This window comes from Erpetoichthys calabaricus, chromosome 1, assembly GCF_900747795.2.
Source record: "Erpetoichthys calabaricus chromosome 1, fErpCal1.3, whole genome shotgun sequence".
In the NCBI taxonomy this organism is placed as follows: domain Eukaryota; kingdom Metazoa; phylum Chordata; class Cladistia; order Polypteriformes; family Polypteridae; genus Erpetoichthys; species Erpetoichthys calabaricus.
In genome coordinates, this window is record NC_041394.2 from 203,910,831 (window position 1) to 203,927,261 (window position 16,431).

General features: G+C 37.3%; 1 protein-coding gene across 3 annotated transcripts in view; it reads right to left on the reverse strand.

The window, feature by feature from the left end:
* cntn1b (contactin 1b) overlaps positions 1-16,431 on the reverse strand; it is a 356,136-nt gene that overhangs the window by 218,852 nt on the left and 120,853 nt on the right. For 2 of the 3 annotated variants that reach the window (XM_028810951.2, XM_028810960.2), the window contains one exon: positions 13,451-13,573. In XM_028810951.2, coding sequence (XP_028666784.2) covers positions 13,451-13,559 — 109 coding nt within the window. In that variant the 5' untranslated portion in view covers positions 13,560-13,573. Of the gene's footprint in view, positions 1-13,450; positions 13,574-14,537; positions 14,563-16,431 lie in introns of those variants that run through there. The other variant, XM_028810943.2, reaches the window with a different exon arrangement.

Below are 16,431 nucleotides of genomic sequence, written 5' to 3' on the forward strand. Positions count from 1 at the left end.
AATTATTGTGTTTGATAGTGTGCATTTATTATTAGTGATTGTTTATGGTGGTGGAGTTGCTTTGGGGCACTTTGAAGAAGAAAATAAAAATACTTCTGGGTGTTTTTAAACCAGTGTCTGCATCTGTCTGTTGGGTTTCATGGGGCAACAGCGCCCTGAAGTGTCCACTTATTGACAAGGGCTTATGACAATATGACTGCATATATAGGAATGCAAAAAGGCAGTTAGAGAGGAATATTGAGGAAAAGGGTAAAAGATGAAGAGAAGAACATTGAGAACTGAAAGATTGAATTAAAATAATGGTAGTGAGAAGGTGACAATTCGAAATATACATTCTTCTGAACTTAGTTTTTTGTGCAGAAGTTAGTACCACCCAGCATTTGCAGGGTCTACTGAGGAGATACAAATATTTATACTTAGTAATTTGAAAATTGCAGAGGGAGAAGTGCGGCTTAGATGAATAAGTCTGAAATTACACCAATTGCCAAGACCAGATAACATTTATCCTAGAGTGCTTACGGTGCTAGGAACTCTTGACATGCATTTTTCAGAAATCACAGCACATGGGGAAAATCCTAAAGACTTGAGGCTATCAAATGTTATCCCATTATATAAATAGTTGATTGGGCTGACCCAAGTATAACTACAGGCCAGTAGATTTTAAGTACAACACATGCAAATTAATGGAAGCTATTATTAAGGAAGAGATTAACAATAATAATTAATTACATTTATATAGCTCTTTTCTCGCTACTCAAAGCGCTTACAAAGAGGTGAACCATTTCAACCACCACCAATGTGTAACACCCTCCTGGATAATATGACAACAGCCATTATTGCACCAGTACAACATCACACATTAGCTATTAGGTGGTGAAAGTGTGAGAGAGATAGCCAATTAGAGACAGGAGATGATGAGGGGACCAAAATGGATGGGGCCATGATGGACAATTTAGCCAGGAAATCTGGATAAACCTTACTCTTTTCGAAAGATGCCCTGTGATATTTAATGACCACAGCTAGTCAGGACCTCAGTCTTAATTTTCATCTGAAGGACAGCACCATATTTATAGCACAGTGCCCCAGTCACTGCACTGGGGATATTAGGATCCACACACAGACCCCTGTTGGACTCACCAACACCTCTTCCAGCAGCAACCCATCTTTTTCTAGATGGTCTCTCATCCAAATACTGTTCGGGCCCAAACTTGCTTAGCTTCAGGTGGATGATGTGTTCTGAAGCACATGTAGTATGGCAGCTGGCTTGTTAAAAAGTAGGTGTATTAGTAAACAGTCAGCATGGGTTTCAAATGGGGAAGATCATCCATCCGTCCATTATGCAACCCATTATATCCTAACTACAGGGTCAACTGGAGCCAATCCCATCCAACACAGGGCGCAAGGCAGGAAACAAACCCTAGGCAGGCCGCCAGCCCACTGCAGGGCGCATACACACACACCCACACACCAAGCACATACTAAGGACAATTTAGAATCACCAATGAACCTAACCTGCATGTCTTTGGACTTTGGGAGGAAACCGGAGTACCAGGAGGAAACCCACGCAGACACGGGGAGAACATGCAAACTCCACTCAGGGAGGACTCGGGAAGAGAACCCAGGTCTCCTTACTGCGCCACTGTGCTGCCCAGGGAAGATAATGTTTTACTAATATGTTGGAATGTCAAGAGGAAGCAACTAAAGTATACGATCACAATTATTTTGGTACCATATGAGAGACTAGTGATAAAACTAGGAGAAGTTGGTATTCAAAGGCAAAAGGTTATGCTACAATGAGCTTTTCAAGAATTAGGTGATGTTAAAAATAGTGGTTTATATATTGTATATATTATATGAAGGACATGAACTTTTTCAGTTTAAGCAGACATAGATTAAGAGGTGACCTGACTGAATTCTTTAAAGTTATGAATGAAATTAGTACACTGAATCCCAGCTGTTGCTTTAAAATAAGTTCTTCAACAATAACATGGAAACACTGATTACATTTGTGAAGGGCAGATTTCACACAAATTTTAAAATTTGCAGACATCAGGATGGTACAATTCAGTTCTACAATTATGCTAGTAAGCATGCACACTCTTTCAAAATACTGGCTTCTTGTGTTCGTAGAAATGTTTTCATGATATTCATATTCATAGGTGAGCTGAAAATAACTTGACATAAACATCACTAACTACACTCACAGTACATGGAATTAAAGACACAGCAGTCTACATAGCTTATAATACCATCAATGAATAAATGTGTTTTTCTTAATTAGTGACACCTGCTAGGAGAAAAGAAAAATCAAAATTCTTTCTCAAAATGAGTCTCCTTTTAAAACTGCTGGAAATCACGTAGCACAGCTACCTAAACAATTTCATGAAGGCCAAGGTAATAGATGTAATTACATGGAATCAAGGCAGGTTTTCAGGGAAAAAATATTGTGAAACAGGGCTCTGGCAAGAATTTGTAAAGGCAAAAAATCTCAGCTTATTGCAGTTTTTATAAATATGAGAGAATAAAAAATAAATTCACTTCAATTTTTATTTTACCCTGTTGAAGTACAAAAACAAAGAATCTGCTTTACTCAGAAATGGAAATGTTGCAGTTTGTAATACACATAATTTTTACAAAGTCTCACGACATTTGACAACCCAAATATATTAAAGAATGCAGTAATTCATCTTTAGCAAAACCCTGCTGTTATAAATTAGTTGGGTAAGATATGTAGTGTGACAAAATGGCCAAGGATACGAGTTAGAATCCACAAGGCTAAGTGCTCTTAGTGTTAGACATGAGGCCATAAAGGCTGTGACTTTTACATCTATGCTTTATAAATAAAAATAGCACTCGGTTTATCCCTTTGGCTGGTATACTGCTGGTGTAAGAATCTGAAATGGAAAACTGGAATAGGATTGTGAGAAATCTGCTCCATAGCTGGATGCTTTAATAGAAATTCAAATGTCAAAATATTTTAAGAGGATGCTACAATACAATGCTGCCCTGTTATCTTTACATAACTCTGTTTAAATACAGATATTATTCTGTAATAGACAGCAATAAAATCATAATTTATTACATTAAATCAGCAATGAATAAATAATAAAGGTGACCTCAAATGGAAAATGACAAAACAGAGTGCTCATTCTGTCTAGTCAAATCCTTCCATCCATTTGTTTTCTATTCCCACTTCTTTCGATGCAGTTTTACATGGAGTCATAAGCCATACTATTAGAATGGGAAGCAAGGCAGGAACAAATACTGGATGGACGCACGTCCATATTACAGCACACTCATATGTACACCTGCACTTATTTTACAGACACCAGCTACTTAATCTGCATGTTGCCTGAATGTAATGGGGGACTAAGACAACCTTCTCTAACATTTCTACCAGATTAACTTCTATGCAGCCTGCACTTTAGCCATGTGTCTATCCTAAATAAGTTAAAACTACAGCTAGTAGTAGCATCACTCATTTTTACATTTACTTTTTGCAAAAAAAAAAAATATATACTATATATATATATATATATATTTATATATATACACATGTGTATGTATATATGTATATATATATATATATATATATATATATATATATATATATATATATATATATATATATATACAGTACATTGTGTCAGACGACCAGGAACCTTGCCCCACTGGGACGCCTAGAGCAGGGAAGGACCGGTAGAGGGGAAATATATTCCCATGGACGCAAGAGGGCAGCCCCCCTGGATTCCATCAGGGCCACGGATACAGAGCTGGGAAGCTTATCCCTGGATGGTTCCCGAGCCATGGACTGCAGCACTTCCACCATACCAGGAAGTGCTGCAGGAACAGGAACCAGATACACCAGGAGTGCTTCTGGGTGCAAGGGCAGCTCTTCCGCCATAAAAGGAAGTGCTGCCGGAAGATAATCAGGGAGCACCTGGAGCACATAAGGGTGTGCCATAAAAGGGGCCGCCTCACTCCATTTGGGGAACCGTAGTCAGGTGGAAGAGGATGGAGATTGCAATGGGAGGAGTAGAGGCGGCAGAAGAAAAGGAAGTCTAAAGGACTGTGAGCTGTATTGGGCTGAGTGTTGTGTTGTGTGCCCAGGAATAAAACGTGTGTGCTTTTCGACTTCTGGAGTTTGTGTCTGTCTGTGTCGAGGCTGATCTTCCACAATATATATATATATATATATATATATATATATATATATATATATATATATATATATATATATACACATACATACACAGTATATGTGAGTAACCTTTAGGAAAGAATTTAATTAACATATAAAGATTGTTTGAAAATATTAGAGTTGTTGTGTTTGCTGACAAAGAAACTACATGCTTATGTATTTTTTGCTGCATCCTTAGTTTGTTTCTGAAAAAAAAAAACTCCACTTAATTTTAATATTTATTTATTTATTTGGTTGACACTTTTATCCAAGGTAACCTACACCATTTGAGATACAATTGGTTATATTTATTTTGCTTATCTAATTGGAGCACAGGCAGGTGAAGAGACTTGCTTATAGTCACACTGTGTCAATGGCAGGATTTGAACCCACAACCTCAGGATTTTGAAGTCCAAAGTCCTACTATGCCTCACTTCCTACATCTTTCATCTTAGAGCTCTATAAAAGTGGTGCAGCTTGAGTGAGGTGTATTGTTTGTCTTTCCTTATAGAGAAGTGACATACTCAGATTGGAATATAATGTGGTACAGGCATGTTAGTTTTGAGACCAGGAACACAAAAAATAATATTTTTATCAATTTACTAACATGGCTTATTGTTTTCAGTTCATTCAGTTTTAATGCCTATTTCTAAAATAATAGCTGTTAATGAAATACGAAACTTACTGAACACGACTTCACTTTGGCCCTTTTCAGGATTGCTTACTGTCTTGTGTCCCATTTTGTGGACTGAATTGGGAAGGTTTGAAAAGAAATGAATAAACAAATGGACAGACAGATGCTTGAACATATGGATGAACATGCTTGCTATTGGTACACGAGTAATTTCCAACACAGTCAAAACTCTGGCCCTGAGATTTATTTATAGTTATAACAATTGCTAAAACAATAGGAAATTGTCATCCATTGTCATCATTGCAAGATGAATGGTAATCTACTTGTTGAAGTATCGCCAAGTATCTAACTTAATACACGGAAGGAATAGGACATCTCCTGCATGATCACCAGTCATGATATTGCTAGTAATTGAATGTTGATGCAGTTTTACAGTTTGTAAGTGTATGCCATTAAATAGGCTTCATTTTTTGTCTGCTAGCACACAACTGAACTACTATTGTTTTTGGCAGAGTGGATGAACATAGGGTATTTTCATTTTGTTTGATGTATGCGTGTTAAATTGGTTCAGTTCACATGAGAGTATCATTGTTGTATTTTCCTACTGAAGATGGAAAAAATAATATACAGATGTATACTATATCACATACGATTTTGAAGAAAAATTAGTGTTGCACGATTTCACTAATCTTTTTACATACCTTCTTCATCTTAGCATTGTCTCACCGGTTTGGGGACCGCTTAATCTTTTTATACAGTGTATATATATCGATATATAGCACACTACCATCTTGACATGATCTTCACTATATTAGCAAGGAAATAATACAACTTACCCCTATAAATACCTGAAGACTGAAAAACACAGCTTCTGCCAATGCATCAAATCTGGTACTAGACAGAAGTTCCTTGTAGCATGTCCAGATGATGCTTATGTGATGCTAAATGCTCTCTCACAAAAGTATGCTATTCCACTCATAGGATCATCTTGGACACTTAATACAATAATTCATGAAACACAAAAAAAGCAGTGTTGCCATAATTGACATGCTGTAGTGCTTTTGAATTTCATCAGCTTGTTTGAAGTATATAAATAAGTATTCTGTAAATTTGATCAGAAACAATAGCAACATTAGCTAATTACTATGATGTTGCTGGGGAGCAAAAAAAAAGAAAATTCTAATAAAAAAGGTTGAAAATGAAAACAAAAAAAAATCAAAGCGGAAGTGATGTAAGCATTGGGTTAATAGTTTTGTTGCTTGTACTGGGGACAGTTAAATTCTTCCTTTTATATGTATTACATGAAAGCTTGTGGAAGGTGCCTTGAGGTTTGATTTTTGTGTTACAACAAATTAATTCCCCCCAGTTGCACAGTATAAAATGATAGACCCCAAATTAATTGGGGACCCACCTCATCAATAGCTAAGTTGATTGTGTGTTGACTTACTGTTGTTTTATCTCCAAACATATATGTCATTACACAGTGCAGCAAAATGTCCACTTACCAAAGGGTTGCCAGAGCAAAAAAGGGTATAGATCAGAGATACAACATTAGACACAACACAGACTGTACTTCAAAAGAAGAAACAACAGTGAAGAGCTCCTTGAAATTTCCATTGTATGTAAATAGCCACTAGAGGGAGATATGGCATAAGTTCTTTAAAAGTGCAGTGAAAGTAATTAATTCATGGTCACAGAAGTTAAAGAGAAATAATGTGATATGGTCAGAAGGTCAACAGGGTTTTCTTAAACTGTCAGGTGCCAATACAAGGCTCCCATGTAGAAAACAAATCGGGCCTTAACTGAACATAACGGAGGGTTGGCAATATTGGAGACACCAGGAGTGCCCGCCAATTTAAGAGTAGTTTGTGGGTTGGGATTGCAGGTACTTTTTTGTGCACCTTGAATATTGTATAAAATATAGTGGAAGGGGGCGGCATGGTGGCGCAGTGGTAGCGCTGCTGCCTCGCAGTTAGGAGACCCGGGTTCGCTTCCCGGGTCCTCCCTGCGTGGAGTTTGCATGTTCTCCCCGTGTCTGCGTGGGTTTCCTCCGGGCGCTCCGGTTTCCTCCCACAGTCCAAAGACATGCAGGTTAGGTGGATTGGCGATTCTAAATTGGCCCTAGTGTGTGCTTGGTGTGTGGGTGTGTTTGTGTGTGTCCTGTGGTGGGTTGGCACCCTGCCCGGGATTGGTTCCCTGCCTTGTGCCCTGTGTTGGCTGGGATTGGCTCCAGCAGACCCCCGTGACCCTGTGTTTGGATTCAGCGGGTTGGAAAATGGATGGATGGATATAGTGGAAGGTACCATACATTCTACAAAAGTATTCAAAGGGTTCAACCTCTTGTGGGTTTCTACAGGCCTAATTACTATAATGACTTTTGTCTCTGTCAGCAAGCACTGAGTAAGAATTGCTGTTGTCTAAAACAGGTAATTCTGATTTTGCTCCCCTTTTGAGCTAAATGTATGCATAAACTATGTACAACTATATATTCCTTAAATATATACAAAGGGCTTCTGCATATCGGGTTAAATGGCAGAGTGTATACCCTACAATGGTTATCAAATTTTATAGCACATGCTGAGTCATTATTGTTAATGATGTAATAAAAAAAAAACTTGAGGACATTTGTGAGTGAGTAAAATTAATTAGTAAAGGAAGGTCTACAGGACGGTAGTGAGACCAGCTATGTTATATGGGTTGGACACGGAGGTACTGACCAGAAAGCAGGAGACAGAGCTGGAGGTAGCAGAGTTAAAGATAAGATTTGCACTGAGTGTGACGAGGATGGATAGGATTAGAAATGAGTACATTAGAGGGTCAGCTCAAGTTGGACGGTTGGGAGACAAAGTCAGAGAGGCGAGTTTGCGTTGGTTTGGTCATGTGCAGAAGAGAGATGCTGAGTATATTGGGAAAAGGATGCTAAGGATAGAGCTGCCAGGGAAGAGGAAAAGAGGAAGGCCTAAGCGAAGGTTTATTGATGTGGTGAAAGAGGACATGCAGGTGATGGGTGTAACAGAACAAGATGCAGAGGACAGAAAGATATGGAAGAAGATGATCCGCTGTGGCAACCCCTAATGGGAGCAGCCAAAAGAAGAAGACTGTATTTTGTTGGTACACATTTACTCCATATTAAGATAAGGTAATTAGTTCTAAATTGTGACTCACAGCAATTTTAAATCATCTTTGAAAGATTTTGAATAATCTTTACAACATTACCAAATATCACTGATGATGCTGTCTCACGTAACACGGCATCCTGCACAATGTCTGTGTATCCACAATTTTTCCCCTGCTGTAGATAATTTCTGTGGTCCATGATAAGAAATAAATCGAGTGTTGACAGTTTTACAGATTTTTCTATGATCTTCTTTTTCACGTGTCTTAAAACACTGTGATTAATTGTAACTGTAACATTTTTTGTTGATTACGGTCTACTTGTCTATAGAACAGAGGCAGCAATTCACACATTTCCAGCAACACTTAATAATTTCAATAACATCACCAGGAGAGGATTTTTTCCAGATGAAAATGACATGTAGAGAAAACTACACCCTGGAATGCTGCAGAGGTAGATAAGTGCTGAGGTGAACTGCACAGCTGGTCTTCTTTTAAAATGGATACACTGTTTTACAATATGTGTGCAAAGCTCAAATCAAAATTTGGTAATTTTTGAAAGCTTTTGTTTTCATGTTAAAAACTGTAGAAGAATGGGCACATCATTTTTACAATTTAGAAATAATGCTTCACTTCAAAACACAACTGCCATGTCAAATTAATATATACCATGTTTGTGAAGAAATAACTTGAAAAATGGCAGCCTTATTCTTTAACAGTGGATAATTTCCTAATATAGCACTGGAGTTTTGGTAGCCAATTACATTCAATCATTCCTTTTTCCATATTCCAAACTCTTTCTAAGATGCAGGGATCAACCAAAAGTCAAATCATGGGGGCAAAGTAAGAAAAATTCCAGACAGGACACCAGTTTATTTTAAAGCTTGCTCTTGTTTTCTCATACATACGCATACTTCTTCATGCCAGCCCCTAATACAGAACCACCAATTAATCTAACACTATGTCACCAGAATGCTCACATGAAAAGACACAGAACATGTTGGGTTCTGAAAGAAAGTATCAATTAATGCCTTAGAAATTATTAAAGTCTATATTCTAGGGCAGACACTACAATTGCAAGGTACAGACCTTTATAAAATTTCACAAATGCTTCTCTGGGCAGATTCATAGTTTCAGGAAACTATAACTTCTGCAAGCAATATCATTTTCAGTACAAGGGCGACTATATATAGGGCTTTAATAACTAGCCGGGATGCCTCCTTAAAGGAAGCACAGAGGGAGATGGCTTTTGAAGGACGCTATCTCCTTCAAACTGTTACTTGTCAGTTCCCCCTGGGTTGCAATGGCGTCTCAGATTCCCACAGGGCTGTATGGGAATTGGTATTTGTCCACACAGCCCTGTTGGGTTCTGTGGATGCCAACAAGGGGAGCTGCAGAAGCTGCACAACCTTACTTTGGGCTTTCACTACTCCTGGGAGTAATTCCAGACCTCGCTAACGAGCCACCTGGAGCAATCCCAGGTGCTACATGAAGGCAGCCGCACGCCTTCATTCCGGGAGCTTGAGTTGGGAGGGAGAGGACCAAGCTTGCCAGGAGGAGTGGAGGAGGAAAAAATAAAGAGAGAGAAAGGGAAATGAAGAAGAAAAGATCAACTGTTTTATTTATTTACTGTGGTTCTTGGTACTGTGCTGTAGTGTGGAGAATGAGTGAAAAGCGTTTCCCACACAGGATAAAACCGTGTGTGTTGGGCAAACTTGTGTCTCTGCCTGTTGTGTTTGGGAAGCTGTGTGCCCCCTGTTGGTCACAATATATAACAGAATCAACACTCAGTTACAAAAAGCATTCCTAGAAGTCAGGACACAAGACTGGTCAATTCACAATTTTCCCTACTCTACTTCAATCTATAGTTACAATAATGTGGTTTAAGATAATGTATTATATTCAGATATTTTCCTGAGTCTAAACTTCAGGTCTATACTATATTCTAAGCCAGTGGGAGTCAATCCTGGAACAGCTTTACACAATAGCAAATGGTAAACTCTTGTCAGCAGTGCCACACATAAGAAAACAAATTAGAAAACATAAGCTTAACATTCAAGTGTGCTCTGGGACTTAACTGTTTGGAGAGCTGCAGCATTTTTAATTGTTATTTATTTATGTCCAAAGAGGGAACCTTTGTATTACATTTTTGCTACATTGAGCCTTATTCAAAAATAAAAGTGATAATAGAAAGGAATTACATGCATTAGTAGAGTTAGAGTACATACATGTTTTTACTAGTATTTTACAATATCATGTGGTTACAAACTAAGTCCAGATAAGTGTGAGGTGGATAAAAGGGCTTTCATAGACTGCAGTCTATGAATGAACATGATGTAAAATTACATTAATTGTCGATAATCTAATTATGGTTCATTTTTCTTAAACATAAGAGCAAGCTCATGACCACACATGCTATCAGAAGTGTGAAAGAGGAATACAATACATTTATACAATAATATAAATCCAAAAATTGATCATATTATAGAAAATGTATCATCCCAAACACTCTTACAATATAAAAAGGCCCACATTATTGGTGCAATTCATATTTTAACCATAGAAAATAGTATTTGGTGATCATGTCATTTGACTTTGCACAAGTAATCTTTTTAAAATGCATTGATAGCCTTTCTTTACTTTCAAATACATATATTCTTGCCGAAAGTCCAACATCAGGAATTTTAGCTCATTCGGCTATAGAATCACACTGGCAAATATCCTTTTGTTTGACAACATCCTTCCAAAGTGCTCATTAAAAATGTAGCACCCAATTCGAGATGAAAAACCAAGCCAAATCAAATCAGCCAAATTCTCAAACACAAAATAATGAATGCCAACTGGCAAACTACTAGTATTTTTGTGTTTGCATATTTTCCAGGTGCATTGAGACCGATCTGGCAAAAATAATTCACTCTGCATGCCAACTCTAACAACACAGGGGGCAGCAGGAGGCAACAACAGCAGCCTTGCCAAGGCAGAAGATAGGCTCTGAGTTGACAGACCATTATTCAGATAAGCAGCTACAGTGCCAGTCAATAAAAAGGTGAACTCGCAACAGCAATGCTCTTACCATCTATGCGTGGTATAGTGTGTATACCTGTAAAAAGTATACTCCACTCAGAATTAATTTATATCTATAATGTTACTTACACCAAGTAGTTTAGAGTGAAGGCTGAGGGCTGACCAGTGAATGTGGGGGAGAGGCAGAGCTTCAATTCAAAAGGTCAAATCAATGTGTCTTCAGTTTCTTGCTTATGATGTGCACTGACTTTTTCTGGACGTATCCATTTAACAGTATTTTAATGCATGTGTTTTGTATGTTTAGAACATACAAATGGATAACTGACATGTGGAGTATGCGACAGGAGCAAGTTAAGATTTTTTATTTTTTATTTTGTATGGACATTTTTCATATCATTTGCCATTGCATAGTATTGATCACCATTGGCGTGTATTAAAAATAAAAATGTGTATGATATAAATCTCTGTTCAGCATGAAAACTTAACATTAAAAGTTTTTCTTGGCCATTACTACCAAACTAGATTGAGTAAGTCACAACATATTAAAAATATTTTTAGTGGATTATTCCTTTAATGATTGCAATCTAATTAAAATATTGACAAAAATGAGCATATGTCCACTGACTCAGCACTGGCCACTACCACCCAGTGCTACAATATCATCGTACAGCTATACTTCATATTTTTAGATTGAAAACTACATAACACAAAAGAAAAAGTGCAGTCTTCTATCCATTCCTTTTCTGTATCTGTTTAGTTCACTATACTGTCACAGGAATAAACAGCCAATCTCAGTCGCATTATCCAGAAAACAACCACAGCCTTAATCAGATTGCCAGTCCACAGTAGATATAGCTGCTCTTTAGATCAATTCCCATCTGCATACTGGCCAATCTATTGATTTTGGAAAATACCAACAATGACACAGGGAGAATGAGCAAACTCCACACTGACAGTGGCAGTGATCATGTTTGAAACTAGGTCTCTAACACTACCTGCTGGACCACTATTCTGACTAGGTCACAATTTTGTAATGGACTTTCTTTATGATAGAGTAGCACATTAGAAGTATATGAATGTCATTTGGATTGTCAAGAACAAACTTCCACTTGTCACAAATATTACATAAATTTACTACACACAGTGCTAAAACTACTAGAAAATACAAAGAACTTACATTTTTACCTATATGTCACCGATTTCATTGCATTGGTATAAATTATGGGACACATTGTAATGCAAAGACATTATAAAATGACAGAAATTAATCATCATCTGTGCAGAACATTTGACAGAGTGTAGGCATATGCAACTACAACATAGCAGGGTTAAAAAAAAACACACATGCATGTGTGTACTTTCAATTTATTTTAGGTAATGGGTACAAAAATATATAAAATATACTGTCTAATAAAAAAATAAGTATTGAGACTTAACACTCTGAACATAAGAAAATTATATTTAAATTAATACAAATAACCTTTCATCAGCTGGAATTTCACTTGCAGCAATTAGGGAAGGTACTTTTAGGTAGCCGATGGCTTCATAAAAATAGACTCTACATAGTTTACATGTAGCAGATACAGTTTATATAAAATGTGTGCGTTTTGTAGGTGAATACCTCACGTACAATAACTGGCGGCCAATTAGACCTTCATCCATCAATTTTCTGACCTAGTTTTTTTCCATTACATGTTTGAGGGTACCATCCATGGACTGGATGTTTGTTTATCACAGACAACACTCATGCACATAATTGCTTAAACTGGGACAACTTAGGTTTAACTCGTAATTAGCAAAGAACATTGAAAAGAAAAATAACAGCCTCAAAAGAGGAATATAAGCAAATGTTCTAGGAGATTACTGAGACTCTTACACACTATTAATGGAATAATGAAGTGGAAACAATATTTGTTAATGAACAGGGTTTATTTTGAAATTTTTACTTAAAAGTGGTTAGGCATGATCAAAACATATCAACAATAAAATGAAAAGATCTTAGCATAGTGAGCAGTTCATTCATGGCAGCAAATCTGGGTTACACACGTTATTTTCAGATTTCAGAAAATAGGCCCCTTACATTGGGAACATATACTTTCATTAGTATAATATACATTTGCATTCTGCTTTGAAGGTTCTGGAATCTTACAAATGCTGTATCACATCTGAATCACACTGTATCACATTGTATGGCTATACCTATAATGTTGCTGTTATATGAAGGAATACTATAGTGTCTATTTACCTTCTATGTCAGTGTCAAGTTTAGCTGAAATCTTCAAATAAAATAACACTTTAAGCAAATTGATTGTCTAATAGCTTTCATTATTTCAGCTACAATATGCTTTATTGTATATGTGGTTTTGCTTAATTCAATTTAATATAACAAAATGAAGTTATGCATTAAAAAGTACAAGTATAAATAAAAAGTATGTTAATAATTAATAATAGACATACAATCTGAAACTCTAAAGAGAAATATACATATATATGCTTACCAGCTTGACACAAAGAAAACAAGAATGTCAAAAAGAGTAAGGACAGCAATAGCATGTTTTCCAAATTTGTTTTAAGGAAACGTGAGAAGGATGCTCTTGCAGTCAACATAAATGGCTCTCTTTCTGCAAAATCAATAAAAAATAAACATTAAATATAATCAATAACAGTACAGTATAAAAGACATTATAAAGTAAGTAGTCCAGGGTATAACAAAGTTTATATTAATGAATCATAGATAGATAGATAGATAGATAGATAGATAGATAGATAGATAGATAGATAGAAAAAAGGGGGGAGGGGGTTGTGGAAGAATTAATATTTTAATTAGATCATTTTCATTAATATTTAAAAACATATTATTCTAGGCTACCCTTCACAAAAAGAGGCTCTGTAGGGATCTCTGGTAATCTCTCTTTCTTTCTGCTAAATGCTACATAAATATATACAAATAAATTAATACATAGCCAATAATTTTTTGACAAAAACAAGCTGTTTGACTTGCGGTTTCTGGCAGTATTAAAAATAAAAAACCTATTAAATACAGTGGTACAAAACAAGAACACAAACAGAATGATGATGCCGTTGGCTCTAAACATATTCTTATCTAAACCATACTTTTAGCACTGCATACTACTAATAAAAGGTCAATTTAAAACCTCCAAATTTGCCAGCCAAACTCCAGTGACTGTATGTCACCACACCCTGCAGCTTTCTTTAATTAGACCCAGATAGTCACTACCACCATCCAATTTGGTCACTGAATACATCTGAGTCCCTTTCCAAATGACCATATCACAGAATAACAACATCATCAACCAGAAGAAGTACGTACTAGCCCAGCAAATAGCATTAGAAAATGAATGTACATTTTAAGTAATTATTTTTTCTTGTCTAGATTTTCTAGGAGGATCAGGCACCAGGCCAGAAATCTGTTCTGGCCTGGAGGCCAGTCTATCATAGGATACATTCATTCACATTCTCTCAAAGTTCCTAGGGAAACTCATAATTTATAGAGAACATATAAATGTCAGACTCCAGGAACCCCAATAGAAAATCTTAACAATTTAAGTTTGGCAGCACTATCACCTTTTAACATAATGTCAAACCTTTCCTTGTATTAGTACCCAAACTGTCCTCTGGGTAGTGGATTAACAGTAGTGGGAATCATTTCGTCCTCATGATACTCCAGTCTATGCTTCTCTTTCTTCCGTGTATCAGTACCCGGCTCTGCCCACAAGAGGCATCTGCCCAACTAGAACACCCAGAAAAAACCTGCCTACCTAAGAGAATTTTACTCTTGTCTCAGCACTGGAACCCCTGAGGACAATTTGGCAAAGCTACCATTCTGCTAAATATAAACAGAGAGAGAGAGAGAGAGACAGAGAGTGAGAGAGAGAAAGAAAGTGAGAGAGATGAACTGTTTGCATGGCAGTGACTGTCTGACTAATACAGAGAGGGAAAAAGAGACAAGAAGAAATTAAAGAAAGCCAAGCTGAAAATGCTTAACACCCACAAGAACACATGTGAAATTGCACTGGTTACTCTAATCCAAATAAATAAACAAACAAAATAAACAAATAAAATGTATTAGTGAATCTCTTCACTAGCGCCCTGGAGATCATAATTAAGGCACTACACTCACTGGAGTATAAAAAGCCTGAGTAGGATAGAGGGGGGGGGGAAATAAAAATAGAAAAAGAAAGGAAAAGAAAAAAGGAAAGAAAAAGAAGAGTGAAGGTTGGTGCTGAGAGAAGGCAAGTAGTTGGGGATGATTCCCTGTGTGGAGAAGGTTCACTCCAGGGACAGGATTACTCCTGCTGAACATCTGGGGACTAACAGCTCTGGGATATCCAATGGACTCTGTGGGTCAGCAGTGGAAAAAGGGACCAGGGCTTGTTGGGTCCCTGCTGACACTGAAGAATGGCGGTTGAGACACTGAGCAGACTGTAAAGTATGAACAGAGGAGATGCTGTTTTGGAAGGAGGCACTAAGGCTCGTGATTCTTTTAAAAGACACGTTCTGACTGTATTTTAACCGATTATTGCAAGGCAGGAATCGTTTTTTTACATGAGATGTCTTCCAATTAGTTTGTAAACTCAAACACAGCCCCTTCATGTCTACAAGGACAGTTTAGAGTCAAACACAGACAATCCCAGCCAACACAGGGCACAAGGCAGGGAACCAATCCTGGGCAGGGTGCCAACCCACCGCAGGACACACACAAACACATCCACACACCAAGCACACACTAGGGCCAATTTAGAATCGCCAATCCACCTAACCTGCATGTCTTTGGACTGTGGGAGGAAGCCGGAGCGCCCGGAGGAAACCCACGCAGACACGGGGAGAACATGCAAACTCCATGCAGGGAGGACCTGGGAAGCGAACCCAGGTCCCCAGATCTCCCAACTGCGAGGCAGCAGCGCTACCCACTGCGCCACCGTGCCGCCCAGTATGAAACACATAATTAAAAAAAAAACATTAAGTATTTTGTCATTAATAACATGGTTTTACTTTGACAATTTAAGTTACATAAATATTACAACAGACTTGCGTCTACATACAGTTAAGTGTTATTTATGCAAAGCCACTTTTGCATAGTTTCAAACATGACATTTAAAATGAAAAAGGAGCTGGATCATTTAGAACAACCCTCGATCACAAAGAGACCACACTGAACAAATCATATGACAAATTATATGATACTATCTCTTCATGCCTAATAAATGTGTTCAGCATCATATGACTAGTAAATTAAAAACAAATGCAGAGACATGCAGTTTATGGTAACAAAAAGAAAAATGCAGCATTGATAAACATTTTAAATTGGAAGGGAACCCCAAAGACACCATTTATTCTTTAAACAGATTTTCTCTCACAGTGCAGAGTTGTGGATTTTAAATTTTAGATTTTATTTTTTTTCCACACAAACAAAGATGGACTTCTTTTTACAAGGACAGTTAAAATCAAGCACCCTGTT